Raw genomic sequence first — 16,262 nt, 5'->3', positions numbered from 1 at the left:
GTATCGCTTGAAATCACAACGCTTTGCTGCCATGTAAATCGGTTTTAAGCCTAAGTAAATAAAACGATCCCAATGCTTCTAGAAAAACACTTCATGTTGCTAAACCCTAGTAAAATCTTAAAGCAAAAGTTATGTATGTTTGTCTGGCTATAGACTCGTAAAAATAACTAAAGTCTCTTTGCCGCTACAACTGTAGATTTGTATTTGACTAACCCTTAACATCTAGAATCATATTTACACTTGCATTTGACATATCGAGTGAGACTAAGATGATATATATCTCGATTCAATTTTTGCTCTGTGCACTGTTCTCTTAAGAGGTTTAAAAATCTGTCAAATTGATATATTCATCACATTTGCTAAAAAAAAAGTTAAAGTTAAAGTTATTTTAATAACGTTTAAAAAATATATTGTCTCTAAAGCCATACGAGTAAAGAATAATATTTAATTAAATGATCATATATGGTGAATATTGTATCATATTGAATGGTGGCCAGAAAACACAAAAGATAAAGACGGAGGCCTTTGCAAAACAGTGCGACCTAACTTTATATTTTACCACCACCATCTTCGGTTACTGCAGACAAAACTATAGTCCAAGAACACGCTCTTACTTTAACAAAAATACAAACAGATTATTAATTAGTTCGTTAAAATAAACTAGTACCATCGATAAGGTTTGCATCAAAAACACTTCATTTCGACGATTCTGCGACTGGCAGAATTGCCCGTATTGCCTGCGAGTGAAATTTGCGTCACAGATATATAGGGCTAGTTCGACGAGCCACCGTCCCACTAATTATAGGATTTGCTTCACAAACAATTAAATGTTGCAGCGAGGAGCTTGTTTCGCTGAATGCAGATTCTTCGAAAAAGTTGATATTCGGAATATTTTGCAGTCAAGACGGATGCTATATTTCTATTTAAATTTCTCTACGATTAGTGTTTTAATTAAAGTTTCTATAATCAGAATGTTGGCGAGTTATAATACTTATCTGCATATTAATAATAGTAAAAAATAAAAGATAATTTATTTTGTGAAAACACGGGTAAGTATATTTTGATAGTAACTGTCGTGAGAATGATTCTTTATTAAATGATGTAACGGTTTACCGACTAGTTTCGGACCCAACCGGAATCCTTAATCATGGACGCGGCGGGACCGCGAGTCGAACCCGCCGAGTCGAACTCGTCGAACTCGCGATCCTGCCGCGTCTGCTCATGATTAAGGACTCCGGTTGGGTCCGAAACTAGTCGAGCTACCCCGATAAATATGCGTGAGTAAACCGTTACATCATTTAATAACGGGTAAGTATATGTTTACAAAAAAATCAGACGTATTTTTAAGCGACTTCAAAAAAGGAGGTTTTCTGTTTGATTGTTTGTATGTATGTAATGTATGTATGTATGTTTGTCCGCGATTATCTCGCGGTTGGACGAAGCAATTCGGATGTGATTTTTTTCATAAAAGTATGTTTTACTTTCAGGTCAAGGTTTTAGTGCTTTAACCGACTCAAAAAAAGGAGGTTCTGAGTTTTGACCTTTAAGAATGTATGTGTGTAGTAATATTAGAATGTCTTTATGAAGGTTTTTAGTTTTTAAGCGACTTCAAAAAAGGAGGTTATCAGTTCGATCAAACGAAAAACTATCACTAATTCACTTAGAATAAACTAATAGGTCACATAACGAAAACTTAAAGTAAATTAAGAACCTGTCACTGAAAAGTATAAAATATTTTTTTTTTTAATCCCTACTAATATTATAAATGCGAAAGTAACTCTGTCTGTCTGTCTTAACTGATTGTAATTAAATTTGGTACAGAGATAGAGTTGACCTTGAGAAAGAACATAGGATAGTTTATATCACGGACTTTTGCAGAGTTCTCTTGGAAACGCGATATAGCCGACCTCGACGCGGGCTATACACTATTTTTTTAGGTAAAAAAACCGCCTTAAAAGAAACAAACTGAAAAGAATAAAATAATTTATATTAAGTATATTATAATATACACCTCTATTTCAAACTTATACTTTTTGAAGTCGGTGCCAAAACAATTTTCATGACAAAGAAGAACACTGCTTTATTAGATAATAGCTATTGCCCGCGTCCTCGTCCGTGTGTTTGATGATATAAAAAGGGATTATTAAATCAGAATAATTAAATCAGATTAATTTTTTAGTCTACGCAATTTTTGCTCTATAGTTTACTATTTGATTCCCTGGCGCCGCGCGCCGATACAAACCATCACGTACCCGCTATTCTCGTTACAGCGGGGATCGCTAAATTTTACTCTATGTCTAGAGTGCTACGTTCCATATTGCATTGCTGATTTCCGGCAAAGTTCATAAGAAGGTAAATTTGAAATAATGTACTACCAGGCCACGTAGCTCAGAGGACAGAGCGACCGAACCTAGATTCGGCGGTCGCAGGTTCGAATCCTGTCGTGGCTACCCAGAAGCATAAAACCTTTTGTTACTTTTAATATTATTGTTACATAAGGTGGTAAAATAAAATCAGACCCATACATGTTTTGCCAGCAATAAGTAAGGCGTACAATTTTTTTACAAATATTTGAAGTGAAACGTCACAATATAGCAACAAGTGTTAGGCATCATTTAAATATTCATTAAGAGTATAAAAACATTAGGCAACAAGATATTTTTTGAATTTTAATTTAAACTTATTTAAAGGTAGGGACTTAATCAATTTTGGTACTTTGTTATAAATGACAGCGCTAGACAAAATACCCTTTTATGCATTAGCGCAGTGTTGCATGGCACAATGCATAGTTTGTCATTATCCCTACGACTGCCACTGCTTACATCAGCATGGCGACTAAATAATTTTGGGTTACTTTTACAAAAGTAGCAAGTAGGCAGGTAAAGTTAATATTTTTAAATTTAGTGAAAAATTGTTCACAACTGTCAGTATTTTGAAGCCCATACATTGCCCTAATGCATTTTGAGATCTGAAAACTGTTTCTCTGTTAGCCGAGTTTCCCCAGAATATTAAGAAGATGTAATTAGAGCACCAGTGTCTACGATAGCTGACAGTTTGTACAGAGCATATGCGGAAGAACCAACTCTTTCTGTGAGTTCCTCTGTGTGTGACTTCCAGTTTAAGTTCCTATCAATGAGAATGCCTAGAAATTTCGTTGTAGTGACTGTACTGAGTGATGTGATTTGGTAGTTTATTTCAAAATTTGGAGTAGCTATACGTTGACTAAAATACATTATTTTTGTTTTGGCTAAATTAATCTTGAGGTTATTATTGTTCATCCATTCTATTAAAGATTGGATGATAGTATTAATTTAGTCTTCGTGTGACGTCTCGCCTGTGGAATCTACAGTAACTGTACTATCATTTGCAAATAGCGTCACTGGATATTTGGTCACTAATGGCACATCATTAATAGAAATAATAAAAAGTAGCGGTCCTAATACGCTGCCCTGTAGCACACCAAACATGACTTTACTACAAAAAATTGCCCAAATATTTTCCGTATCATTTCAGTTTCAAAACTGAAATAATGACTTTTCAAATCAAGACCAGTTTTACACCTTCACCTGTTACATAAAAATCTAAAAGATATTAAAAATATCGTAAAACAAATTTTAAACACACTTTTTTTAACTTTAGACATAAAGTTTGTTAATTTGTTAAGAATTATTTGATGTTGTCGAGGGCTCTTAATTATGAACTGGCCTGAAATTTGATTACAAAACGCTTTGTGATTTTGCTTATAGATTAAAACAAAAACGAAGTTACGCTAGTAATTTTTTAGGTCACAGGTATGTCTGTAAAACTCTAGGTTTTGAGAATTACAACCATAAAAACTGACCAAAAAGCCAAAACAATGATCTATCACATTAACATAGAAATAATATACAAAACTTCAAATTCATTCAATTCCTTTTTGAAAAGTGACCTGAATTTGACATTCCCTTCCTTTATATTTAAGATTTTAAGCGATTCGTCAGAGTTAGCGCTCACATAAATGCACTTGTTTTACATTCAATGAAGGATCACTAATTAGAACAATTCCAAAATGATTACTTACAAGTTTAGGGAACCTATTATTGGAACTAACTGAAGTATCTAATTTTTATTTTAACTTTACCAATTTTTATTTTATCGACCCAAAATTTGGTTAGTTGAATATAAATAAAATTCCAAAACGGTAAGGCAAGTTATAGATTATACTTATAACGGTACATAAGGCTGAATTCGAACAGAGTTAACTTTGCAGACAGTTTAGTTATTCGGGCTTTTATATGAAGCTATCCACCGTTAACTACCCTTTTGACTTTCCAACAGAAGCTTAGGCTTCTGGTCAATGTCGAACCGAATTTAATCCTATTCGTAACATTGTAGTTTGATTTTCATTTAACAAGCTTATATTAATTTATAACGAAACCTCAAATTACTCGCTCTTTGTCCAAAGTCAGTTACGAATCGATTGAGTTTTTACATTTTTTGACTTCGAAGAAATTTGAACGGTTATAACGATAATTGCGAGCTCTTAGTTCTTACATGTCTTGTGTAGTGATTTAGGCTTTTTAGATTGTACCTGTTAATCAACTCAAAATAAATCAGTTACTTTTTTAACTGTATTATATTGTCACTATTTTGTTTGAAAGGTAGTTATAACGACAGCGCATTTCAAGGCAAAGCGTTACCGACTATCTTCCACAATTGCTACTTCTGGCTATTTTAAAATGCCCAACACAGATAGGTCGACACATTATTTTCTTAAACAACAAAAATGTGGTTACTGGTAAATATTGGGTAAAGGTCAACGTATGAGCGTTATGAGCTAGTTATTTTTTATTGGAACTCGCTTTAATTAACATTTGGCACATCGATGTCTTTCCATTACCTATATTAGTGCAATTTTCGTAGCATGAAACGAAATTTAGCAAACAGTTTTAATACGTATTGAATAAATTTTAAATAAATGTAGGTAAATAATATGTAAAAACTACTCTAAATATAATATTGTATGAGATAGTCAGTTGATAAAGTATAAAATGAAAAGAACAAAGTATTTATTTATAGTTTTAGATAATATCGAATGAACAAACACTGTATTGTTCATTCAAATTACGTCAGTAAAACAGCTTATAATTTCCTATTTTTTTAATTTAATCAATTTAATTTGCGTGTAAATCTATGATTAATGTTTCAAAATATGTTTTTCAAAAGTCAGTACTGTAGCATTAAATCGCTTTGCCCACGATGCGCGCCGCGCCGTTTGGGTCACGAACGCTAAACCCGCTTTGCCCGGGCTAAAAAGTGGCCTCGCATTGGCCTTGAAAGTGGCCTTGTACCTAAGGGTTTAATTCTATCAAAATGAGTTTAACGGAAACATTTAAAAATATAAATCATTGCAAAAATAAATTGACAGGTAACTTTGAATCTGTTTGTAAAACGTCTGATGTTATTTAGTATATAGTGATGAAGACATTGAAAATATTTACCCAAGAAAGTCTATATTGAAATTTAATGGGCATGCGAGCGAAGCCGAGACCAAAAGCAACAATATAATACACCAATTTGAATGAATTGTTTGAATACATTGACTACTCGATATCGATTCCATCCATTCGCGGCGAGATCGTGTACAACAAATAACAAAAGAAAAACAAATCTCATATTTCGACCGTTTCGTGAACTATATCATATTACATGAGGCTGAAATTGGAAGTTGGATGCAAACAAGTACTCCATTAAATATTTATGTTGAGAAATATGAAAGCGCCTAAAACATTAAACTTGGGCGCCTTCAGACAACCACTGCTGCCTGTGTTTTATTATGACGGCTTTGATAAATATTAATATATCTTTACTATCATGCAATACACATTATTTGTTTAGCATAGGAAAATAAGGAAACTAAATTAAGTCGATTTTCCTCCTGAAATTAATGTGAAGTGATCTATTTTTAATCTATAAACTCTTTTTCAGCTCATCTGTCATCATCGAATGGTGATAGGCAAGGACAGGGTTGCCATTTTTACAAAGTGATAAAGAAACAAATGCGTATCTTCATGCCCTGATCTTTACTCGGGCACGAAAGACAATTCAGATCGTACTTAGATGAATACATTTTACTAAGTTAAGTTTAAACATGATGGGATAAAGCCAGCAATATTTATTGTCATCCATCACACGTGTCACATGGAGTATAATATTTTTCTAACCAGAAATGGCTGCAGCTTTGCATAATATTGTAGGAGATTATGACTTTGGTAGCTTCGAGAAGCTAATGTGGTTTTTGAAATTGATCAAAGTCAAGCTTTTTTATTTATACCTGCTTGATTTCCGAAATAGGTATTTAATTGACTCGTTAATTTATTTGTTAAGTAGCTCCGTAGTTTTCTATATGAAATGAAGTATACATAAATGTATATACTATATGTAGTGTTTGATTAAAAAAAATAGTTAAAGAATGAAACATTTTTCTTTATCTGCTTGTAAAGTGTCTTAATAGTCTTGGCTGAAACAGAGCTACTCAGTTTTATGTCCTTGTGGGCGGTATGCAGCGACTCTAATCTGTCACCAGGTTGAGCCTAATAATATTTGAAGTGATAGTTGAATTTTTTTGATGCTTTATTTCTTATATTAACAAATTGATAAAGAAAATCACAAAATACATTTGCATACTCTTGTTTTACAATTTTAGTTTCGAAATGTTATGAATACTCCCGCCTCATAGTTTGTTTAGTACTTTGATTGACAATAGCCTAAGTGCGCTCGCTTCCTGGGCACACTTTTAAGCAAAGTCTTGGGAATATATTTTCTGTAAAACCCAAATAGAAAATGCCATTTACACAATACAATGTACGGTATATTATTGTTAAAAGGTTCGTCGAAAGCTAAATTGATTATTTTATCAATGTTAGTAAAATGCATCTATTCTAATTTAATAAAAACCTAAACCTAATCTAAAAGTTTACTTAAAAATCTAAATTCAAGAATTTCTGCTTATTTGTTAATTACAATTCAACCAGAAATAAAGAAGAAATCAGGAAAAAAAATGAGAGCTCTTTTTAATTCTTTGGAAATTACAGACTAAATAGGTCTGCACACAGAAAGCAAATGCTTGTACCGAACGTTCACAATATAATTAACTAAAGGCTAGATGAAAGAGAAAATCTTTTTCAGCGGCTTCGTCTTGATCGCTTCTACTTGTTCTTATTTTCTATTTAAAGAGTTCCGTTAAATATCTATCAAAAAATCACCACCACCAACGTTATTCTTTGAAAAACAATAGCGATGCACTCTCTTTTATAAAGGAGATTCTATGCAAATTAATACAGGTACGTTTTAAAGGAAAAATGTGACATTTTATTGAGGGCCTCTTTTGTTTACTTGTAAGTTCACATTCACGATAATTTGATCAATAATTTAGGTATGTTCGGGGGACAAAAAATACGCATCTGTTATTATTCATTAAACTACGTAACCGATAAATCACATCACAGAAAATGAGTTCATATCTATTGAATTATTATTTAATCAATAAATTAAACGCTGTATCTAAGGTTGATCTTCATCTAATGACACAAGAGAGAAGCTTAAATACCTCCTGTCAGAAGTGAGTCTGTGAGTGAGCGTATTTGATCAAAACTCGCGTGTTAATAGAAAGTCGTACGTTAACAGTAGATTTATTGCAGGTCCGTCCAGGAATAGGCCACGCCATATTCCCTCAGGCATCGTAAGGAGTGATAAAAGGGAATGAGTGAACGAGGTAATAGGGCTGTTACAAATAGTATTTACCAAACTAGCTGGCGTTATTAATGTAGGGTTGAATAAAATTGTTGGTAATTATAAAAGAAAAGAGGTCCTACAACAAGTATTGCTGCTCTACGCCGTTTACTTTTAAAAGTCTTTGTTGGACTCTTGTCCTATGTAGTCCTTAAATTCATGCTCAAAAAATAATTCATACTTTAACGACGCGACATAAAAAAAAAACTTTTAAAACTGCATTTAGGAATTATTATTCGATTTTAACTCAAGCGGTTTTTTTTTTAATGTGTGCTTTTTATAGTTTTCCATTTTAATTAGTGGTGAGCACTGATTCCACGCGGGCGGCATATTTATAGAGGGACTTCCAATCCTTCAGTCAAATGTACATTGAATTTACAAACGAGTAATTAAAATATGTAAGTATGTCATCCCTTTAAGTATGGTTCAGCGAAATTAAATTAATTTGTCACATTAAAATGAAACGTTCAAATTGTAAAATACATTTAAGGGTATAAAATAACTTGCACTAAGTACTCAAAGCATTAACGTGCAATAAATTCCACCACTCAGTTGATGTTAGACTTGAAAAGACGTTTATAAATCATTACCGAAAACCGTTTTGGTAACATTCGCTTTCAATAGAAAATTAATTAAAAAAAACCCTTTTCAGCAAAAAATAAATATGCAAGCTTTTTTTCTACTCTTTTCATTCACGGGATAACTTCATGGGAAGTGACCCGGTTCTTTTCGAAGGTGTACAAGGAGACACAGGTACAACATGCAGAAGCCTAGTTTAGATTATTAATGTTAAATATCATGAGGCATCTACTTAGGATTCTTTCTTGGGAACCTTCCCTCTATAAGGGATAAACTATTGCCTGCCTTTCTGCACCTACTTATTATTATTGTCATACTTATATAACACCTCAATGTTTAAATTCTGTTATATGTCGTCTATTTACAACAGTAAATAATTAGTACATAGCACTCTGGACAATAACTTGGGTCCGAAGTTAAAAAACAACACCGCGCTTGATTGCTCAAAGTCAATTTATTTTTGTCACAGTGTTGACAGTCAACTTTTGTTTCTTTTTGTTAATTCATTAAGTTTTATACTTTGTAAACTTTTTTAAAGTCAATTGTTGAAACTACAGAACTAACTTAATAAGTTTAGTTTTTACTGTCCAACAAATCGATATAAATCCATATACTGTCGGTACCTACCATAGAGCTAGCGAAAAGAAAACTTATTGAAAGCGTTTAACTCTCCGAGATTATGTATCTTGGTTTTCCTTTCAGTTAAATTGCAAAAACTTAAGGCATTAATATACCTGTACGAGCCTTGTATAAAAAGGTTTCACTACAAAGTACTCCTATTAAAATATGAGGATTTCGCTTTTAGCTCTGCTTTGAACGGACTTTGTTTAAATATTACACATTTCTGCAAGTCGACAGTCCTATTTGCACGTTTTAGTTGCTCTTTAGAATGGTTTTCAGTTAACTTGCCGTGACGCGCTTAGTATCTACTTAGCTAGTTTTAAAAGCTCGTATTTTTCTTTTTTTATTTAAACACTCTGTTTGTGCCAGTAAACTTGTTAGATAATTATGAAGCAGCGACCTTTATACATGGTGTGGGCTTGTGATAATTTAGCAACTATCTGTGACGTTTAAACTGAAAGGCTTTTAAAGAATAGTTTCGAAAAGGTTTTGCTCGTATCATGATACTTAATAGCATCTAAGTACCGGTATTTCCAGTGAAGTTTTCCCAAAGTAGGTTTTAATTATAAATTTTTAGAGTTTCGTAAAAAAATACTTAAAAACCATGCCCCGCAGTCTGTCCATCCGCCGTCCGATCCGTGATAGCTTGTCAGTATATTTTTCCCCCGTTTTTATTCACTAGCTTTTCTTATTTGTTTGTTTGTTGTTCCGGTTGATTTTTACAACTCAATTTTGAGGCATTTCCCGATAAGCTAGCCTGCTGAAATTTTCAGGGTAGCTTTAAACCCGAGGACAATGCAATTTAGATCAATTTATAAAAACGAATGGACCGATTTTGATAAAATTTGAATGGACATTTAAAAACGTGGGTTTTTATAATTTTTAAATCTATCTTTTTTGCAACTCTTTTAACAAATGATCTTTGAACATTTGTTACGGTAATGGAATTGTTAGGTGACAAATCAATTTGTATGTATTCAGCTCTCAAATGTATTTGTCATGCAACCATTTGTTTATTTTTAGCCTATTTTTACGGAACCCTCAATTCCTCCGGTTTTATAAAAGTTCATTCACCTCAAAATTGTATAGTAATGTGATTGGTTATCATAAAGAGATCATTTATTTCCAAGGACAATTTAGATTAATATAATCGAATGCATCAAAAACGAAGGCTTACCTTAGCAGATGTTTTGTTCATTATTTAACCCACTGTGATAGTACTTAGCTGTTGAAGGCGAATAACTTTACACTAGTCCATATTTTAATAACAATGAATTTAATATTTATGGCAAAGCCGACAATATTTCGCCTGTATTTTAAGAAATATTTCCAGCATAATATTTGTAAATTTAAAAAACAATATTTAATTATTTTATAAGTTGAAACCTTCTTGATCATATAGTATACTTAAAACAATCATTCCTTTGTATAGTAAAAGTGACAGAAGTCACACGTTGAAAATATTATGCATAGATAGTATAGATACACACGTGAAAACTTACTTGTAACCTCACTTTTTTACGTTGGAGGTTAAAGAAGACTTTGGGTGCGGTGTCGAGCAGAAGGGTACGCCTGGGAGGGTAAGGCACCCTCATAAATTCACCCCCCCCCCAACCCCCCGCGCCCCGCACCGCCTAAAGTGTTCTCACAATTAAGAAGGGGCGGCTGTACGCATACAGTTTTGCAGAATTACAACAAATCGTGTTTGTTACACATTTTTTTCGTATTGTATATTTTTCATACGTTTTCATAGTGTCATTTATTGGTTACTTATTAGCTAGCTTGAGGTTATGTAGGTCCATAGCTTCAAGCCAACTTGTGAAAACGTGAATATTGATTGGTATAAATAATGGCAAAGTTTACATTTAATTTGCCATAATTTTCGAGTAAATAATTGCCAATCTTCCCACGCATGTCATCATTACATTCGATCAGTCAAATTCTCTATTAATCAATAACTCACATCTATTCCTAGTAGTCGAAGCTTGAAATAAAAACTATTTAATTAAATGACGCCCACCCTATATGCATATGCCGTTGTTGACAGTAAAGAAGCTTTTAATTCTCATTATATAACACTAATGAATAAGTTATTAAGTCAATACGAGCAAACGCTCACTGCCGGTCGCCTGAACTTTCCTTTCATGAATTTAATTCCATTATGCACAATACTGATACGACTCCATCAAAATGATTTAGTTCCAAACTTTAACACTATTAGTGCAATCCAATTAGAGTAATCCAAACGGAGGGGAAAACTTTAGTTCTCGTCTTTTCACTATAATATGCTCTGATGTCAGACATCAGCTTACGAGATCTCAACTCCTGAGCAAAACTATTTGCGAGACTAAACTAGTAACAATGTATCTAGTATTCTGATCCCTTTGCAGTGGTAACTTCCGAATTCAGAATCGCATTTGAACTTTGATCGAAGTCTCTGACAGCTAATTGATGGAGATTGTTTGTAGTTCCGTATGCAACTGCGAGTGTCTCGCAAAGTATCCTTAACTAATAATACCTCTGTTTCAAACTAAAGGAGAACTTATGAAGAAGCTTCGATTTAATAAACCAAGTTAGATTCCCTTTATAGGAATATTCTCGCTGTTGCCAACTGCATGCAGAGCGGTGTTCGCATAAAAAGTCATAAAATTTTAATATCGTGGTATGGGTTTTTCACATATTACAGTTTTTTTCTGATCTCTGCTGGATAGTTTCGTTATCTTTTTATTGTTTTGTACATGTTTTCGCTAGTAGTAAAGTAATTTATAGAAATTGTGCACATTCTCCTAGTCGGCCTATATAAAGCCAATATCAAGATATCTCCGACAATGGTTTGGAATACAATGTAGGATTTATGACGGGTACTTACAAGTACGGTTCTAGTGGCACGCCTATTGCCGCGGTTAACTTCAAATCGAGAAAGAAAACGACAAATAATGAAATCTAAACTAAGAAACTGATTTTCCAGTTAGTAAATACATGATATCTTAAAAACCTAGTCTTTTTGGTTAAAAACTAGCTACTAACAGCGAATAATCTGAAAGATATTAAATTTTTGACATAGCAAAAACAAAACGTATTTACATATAAGATTGGCTAGAACGGCTTTTACGCCGAACTTATCAATTTCATGGTAGAATCGTTTTCACTTTAGTTTCAATCTGTGTTCGACAATAGAACCGTTTTCTAGCGAGATTTTTTTTTTGTAATAATCCACGAATTTACTTTTGTATTTACAGGCATACTAACAATTTGCAATCGTATATCGATGTGTCCGAAAGCTTACGATTTTCATGCAATTCTAAGTACAAATAAAATAGGTACTATTCTGTTTTTTTCATTTAATTTTTTCACTAAAATCTCATTACTGTACGAGATTATAGTAATTGTTGATTGTTTACGAACAGGTCTTCTTAGCTCCCGATATTTTTCCCTTGTTCTGTTTAATTGCTTAACATTGTTACTCTAATTACAAGTCTGCGTAAGGGAAAAGCGTTCACAATTCACTTCCCTCACAGCTAAATGAAACATCCATTTCAATTACACTGCTCAACCTAAGTTCAGTTACAAAAGTTAATAAACACTCAGCTTTGGACGGATAATACGTTATCGTTAATAAAACTAGTACACAAATCAAGATCTAATTAAAAATCGAGATATTAACTGAGATTTACCTTACGACGTACGTATTTTATCAAAGTGGAATTTAAGAATAAAAAACAAGAAATTGCAATTTTTACTCTTCTTTATTTTTATATAGTTGATGTAAAATCTTTTTTTCCGGATGCGATCAAATGACTCCTCCGCCTCCAGCCCTTTGGGTTGAGCGGATGGTTGTTGACAACCTGGTGTCAGAGTGTTTAAACCCCTCTGGGCGTAAGGGTCCAAACGTGGTTATAAATAGACCCTTGAAAAAAACTCACTCAACTTCTTCACTGTTTTTAAGAACTCATAATTATAGAAAAATAACACAAACGCACATGAATACGAAAAGACATCGTATGTGACGGGATTTGAACCTACTTCCATTGGCTTGGCAGTCCATTGGTCAAACCATCAGGCTATCATCGACTTTTAGGTGAGCCTTTATCGATTTAATGAGCTTGTACTACATGTATACACTGCTTATCTATTTCCTAGTATTATTTTGCATTTCTAAGTAAGCAACGTGTCTTTCATGTACCAATAATTTAATAAGATGTTACTCCGTTATCAATATGAAAATACTTATTCCAATAGCTTTACGTGGCTGAGAGCTTCCACAATTCATAATATAAAGTACTGTCACGTTTTTTATTCAATCTTCTACGTTTGTAATTTCAATGCCACGATATTACGCAAATAAAGAACCTTAATATGACAGAGAGAGTTTCAAAATGTTTTAGTAATGACAAAGAAATTTAAGAAATCATTTGTTTTAAGATGAGATTTTGTTTAATATCATGTCTTACGCAGATAGTTCAGGACGAAAAATTTTGAACGTCATAAAAACGTAATATATCTAGTGGCAAAAAATATGTTTTATATATATTTTTTGCTAGTATATTTTTTATTTATATGGGTATAATAAGTAATGTATTATTTATGCACTGGACGCTTTTAAAGCGCAGCGGGCGTTAAAAAGCGCAGTTCAGCATAAAGCATGAAAAGTATTGAATTGAATATTCAACATTAATTAAAATGTATTTTACTTAATAAATAAATGAAATATTAATTATTTGTTTCAGATATTTTCGGTATTGACTGGTATTTAAACACCGTGAATGCTCAATGCTTAACCAATAGGTATGTATTTCAATAGTCTATAATATATAATAAAGCTGATGAAAAGAATAATATTGTCCTCAAAAGTTATCTTATTATTTCACTCGCACCAAACACTCAATAAAATAGATTAAAGTAATCAAAGTTTCAACAAGTACCTAAAATTTATAAAATATAAGTCAACAAATTAAAGTCCAGCATTTATTTGCAAAAACTACTTTTAAAATGTAGTTTTAAATTCCTTTTTTATTTGGGATCATTAAGCAATTGACTATTTGTATCCGATTTTTGCGCAACATCTGTTTTTAAAGGTCTCATATTTCGTTTAAACGTTTTCTATAGAAGCAGTTTGGTCATTCAGTTGAAGCGGCTAACCGATGACCTAGATTAAGGTGATTTCCATTCCATGTTCGCCTTCATGATACATTTATTTTTTCGGTGCACAACACGTATCTCAAATACATAATCCGATTATGCTTTCATGTCCATAAAACTGAACTTATATTACTTTTTAGGAGAACTACTAAAATAATTGCATTTTAATTTCATTTTCAAATAATACTTCCCGACAATTTAAAAAAAAATCCTGAAAAGCTTAAAATAGACACTAATTTTGTATAAGTGTATATTTAAAAAAGCAGTCACTGCAAAGTTACAAGACTAATTTTCTGTCGGAAAACTCTCATTCAAGGAAAGAGTTTCGAGGATCAAACCTCACTAAGTTATCGGTTTACAAATATAGTAATGTTCGATTAGTTGTAAGATAGCTGTCAGTGAGTCTTGTCATAAATATTCATTCGACGGGAGATCGATAACATAGCGTGTGTCTCAAGACACGGAGGCTCTTGGGGGACGGATTAGCCGATCACCGATTTACGAAATAATTATTGAAATATCTGTAATATATTCGAACTTTTGCTAATGCCAGAATATGCTGTTTTATTCAGCTCACCTTTTAAAAAAAATTGTATTTATTTTTCTAAGCACTTCAAATTCAACTTAATTTTCTGGTAACGTACGTTAAATTTCATGTTAATTTTGTCATTATTTGAAGGCCTTTCGGTATCGACAAAAGAAACAAACACATAGGTAATTTGGTAAGGTGTTGCAAAATTTTGATATATAAAGATTTATATATTTATATAGAGTTAAAATCAAAACATATGTTACTAACCTTATACACCCCGAAAATCAGGAGAACGCATGCGACGAGGCCCATAGTACTGCAAGCGAGTAGAGTTATGTTCAGGGACACAGTAACTGAAACAAATATAGTAGATTTAGTCATAATAAAACAAAATTCGTGCTAATATAAAATGCATAATATATATATATATTTATCTATGTAATTCTACTCAAACGAAACACCTGAAATGTATTGGCCTTTTTTAGGGTACCCTACCAAAAGAGCAAAACAAATCTTTATGACAGAGGCACCAACGTCTGTCCGTCTGTTCGTACGTCTGTTTGTTTGTATATCTTGAAAGGTGCACATATTTGATATTATTACAGATAATTATAAAAACTAGAGACCGAGGTTGAGCAACGATAGTTACAATTTTATACAAGTTTTTAAGTGACAAATAAATTTGTAGGTATCTACCCATTTCCAAATATATTTGTCACTCTAACGATTTGTTTTTCTTTAATTTATTTGTACGAAAACTCAATGTCAAGAGTCCGACTCGCACTACTACAACACACAATCGACTTTTATTTTAAACAAGCAGAAGTGAAATTTTAGAAAAATGATCAATGTCATATTAGAAATGCGATAACAAAGTTTGCTATTTCGCAAATCATTGAAACACAATCGCTTAACCCTGGTATGTATACGGTCAGTTTCAGCATCCAGTTTTCCGGGTCATATAATCTGTTACTTTGAACACATACCTACAAATCTTAGATATCGTCCTTACAGATCAAAGCTGACCTTATCAAGTCAATTCCAAAATACTTGACGAATATCTAAAAAGTTTTAATAACTTTTTGACGCAGTACCGTGTTCTACAAGTCATCAAAAAGTATTCAACTTCGATAGTCAAAGATCAATCCATGGTAATCAGAAAGAAATATAATGAAATCCAAATGTAATTATATATGTATGAAGCGTGGGCAGAACGACACCCGTAGCGGCCGTCGAAAACATTTTATTCAATGTGATTGAGTTAGAATTTGAAGATATTTTTCTACGTGATCAAATTCAGAGGCGTGTGGAAAATACATAAGTATGTACAGCGTCAGCTTTACAAAAAAATACTTGATACATTTTAATGGACACGCTTCAAACGATTTCTTCTCCATTCCTAACGATTTTTTCTTTATTCCTTTATTTTCTTGAAATATAACAGACATTATAATCTGAACAAATTTTTACACGGCCTACATACAAATTGGAGTCCAAAAATATGTTTTTCGATACACGGTATTGAAATAAGTTTAGCAGTCTCAAGTTTAGGCCGCTAAGTTTAGTCTAAGATGCAAACTACCGGCAGTGGCAAAAGTCACGACCTTACCGAAAATAGTCT

General features: G+C 32.7%; 1 protein-coding gene across 3 annotated transcripts in view; it reads right to left on the bottom strand.

Moving 5' to 3' along the window:
• LOC113501432 overlaps nucleotides 1-16,262 on the bottom strand; it is an 83,918-nt gene that overhangs the window by 64,198 nt on the left and 3,458 nt on the right. For all 3 annotated transcript variants that reach the window (XM_026882685.1, XM_026882604.1, XM_026882762.1), the window contains exon 3: nucleotides 14,909-14,994. In XM_026882685.1, the coding sequence (XP_026738486.1) occupies nucleotides 14,909-14,994 (86 nt within the window). The remainder of the gene's footprint in view (nucleotides 1-14,908; nucleotides 14,995-16,262) is intronic.

Source organism: Trichoplusia ni, chromosome 1 (genome assembly GCF_003590095.1).
Source record: "Trichoplusia ni isolate ovarian cell line Hi5 chromosome 1, tn1, whole genome shotgun sequence".
NCBI lineage: Eukaryota > Metazoa > Arthropoda > Insecta > Lepidoptera > Noctuidae > Trichoplusia > Trichoplusia ni.
Note: the sequence above shows the minus strand (reverse complement) of the source record. Positions and strands in the feature narration are given on the sequence as shown.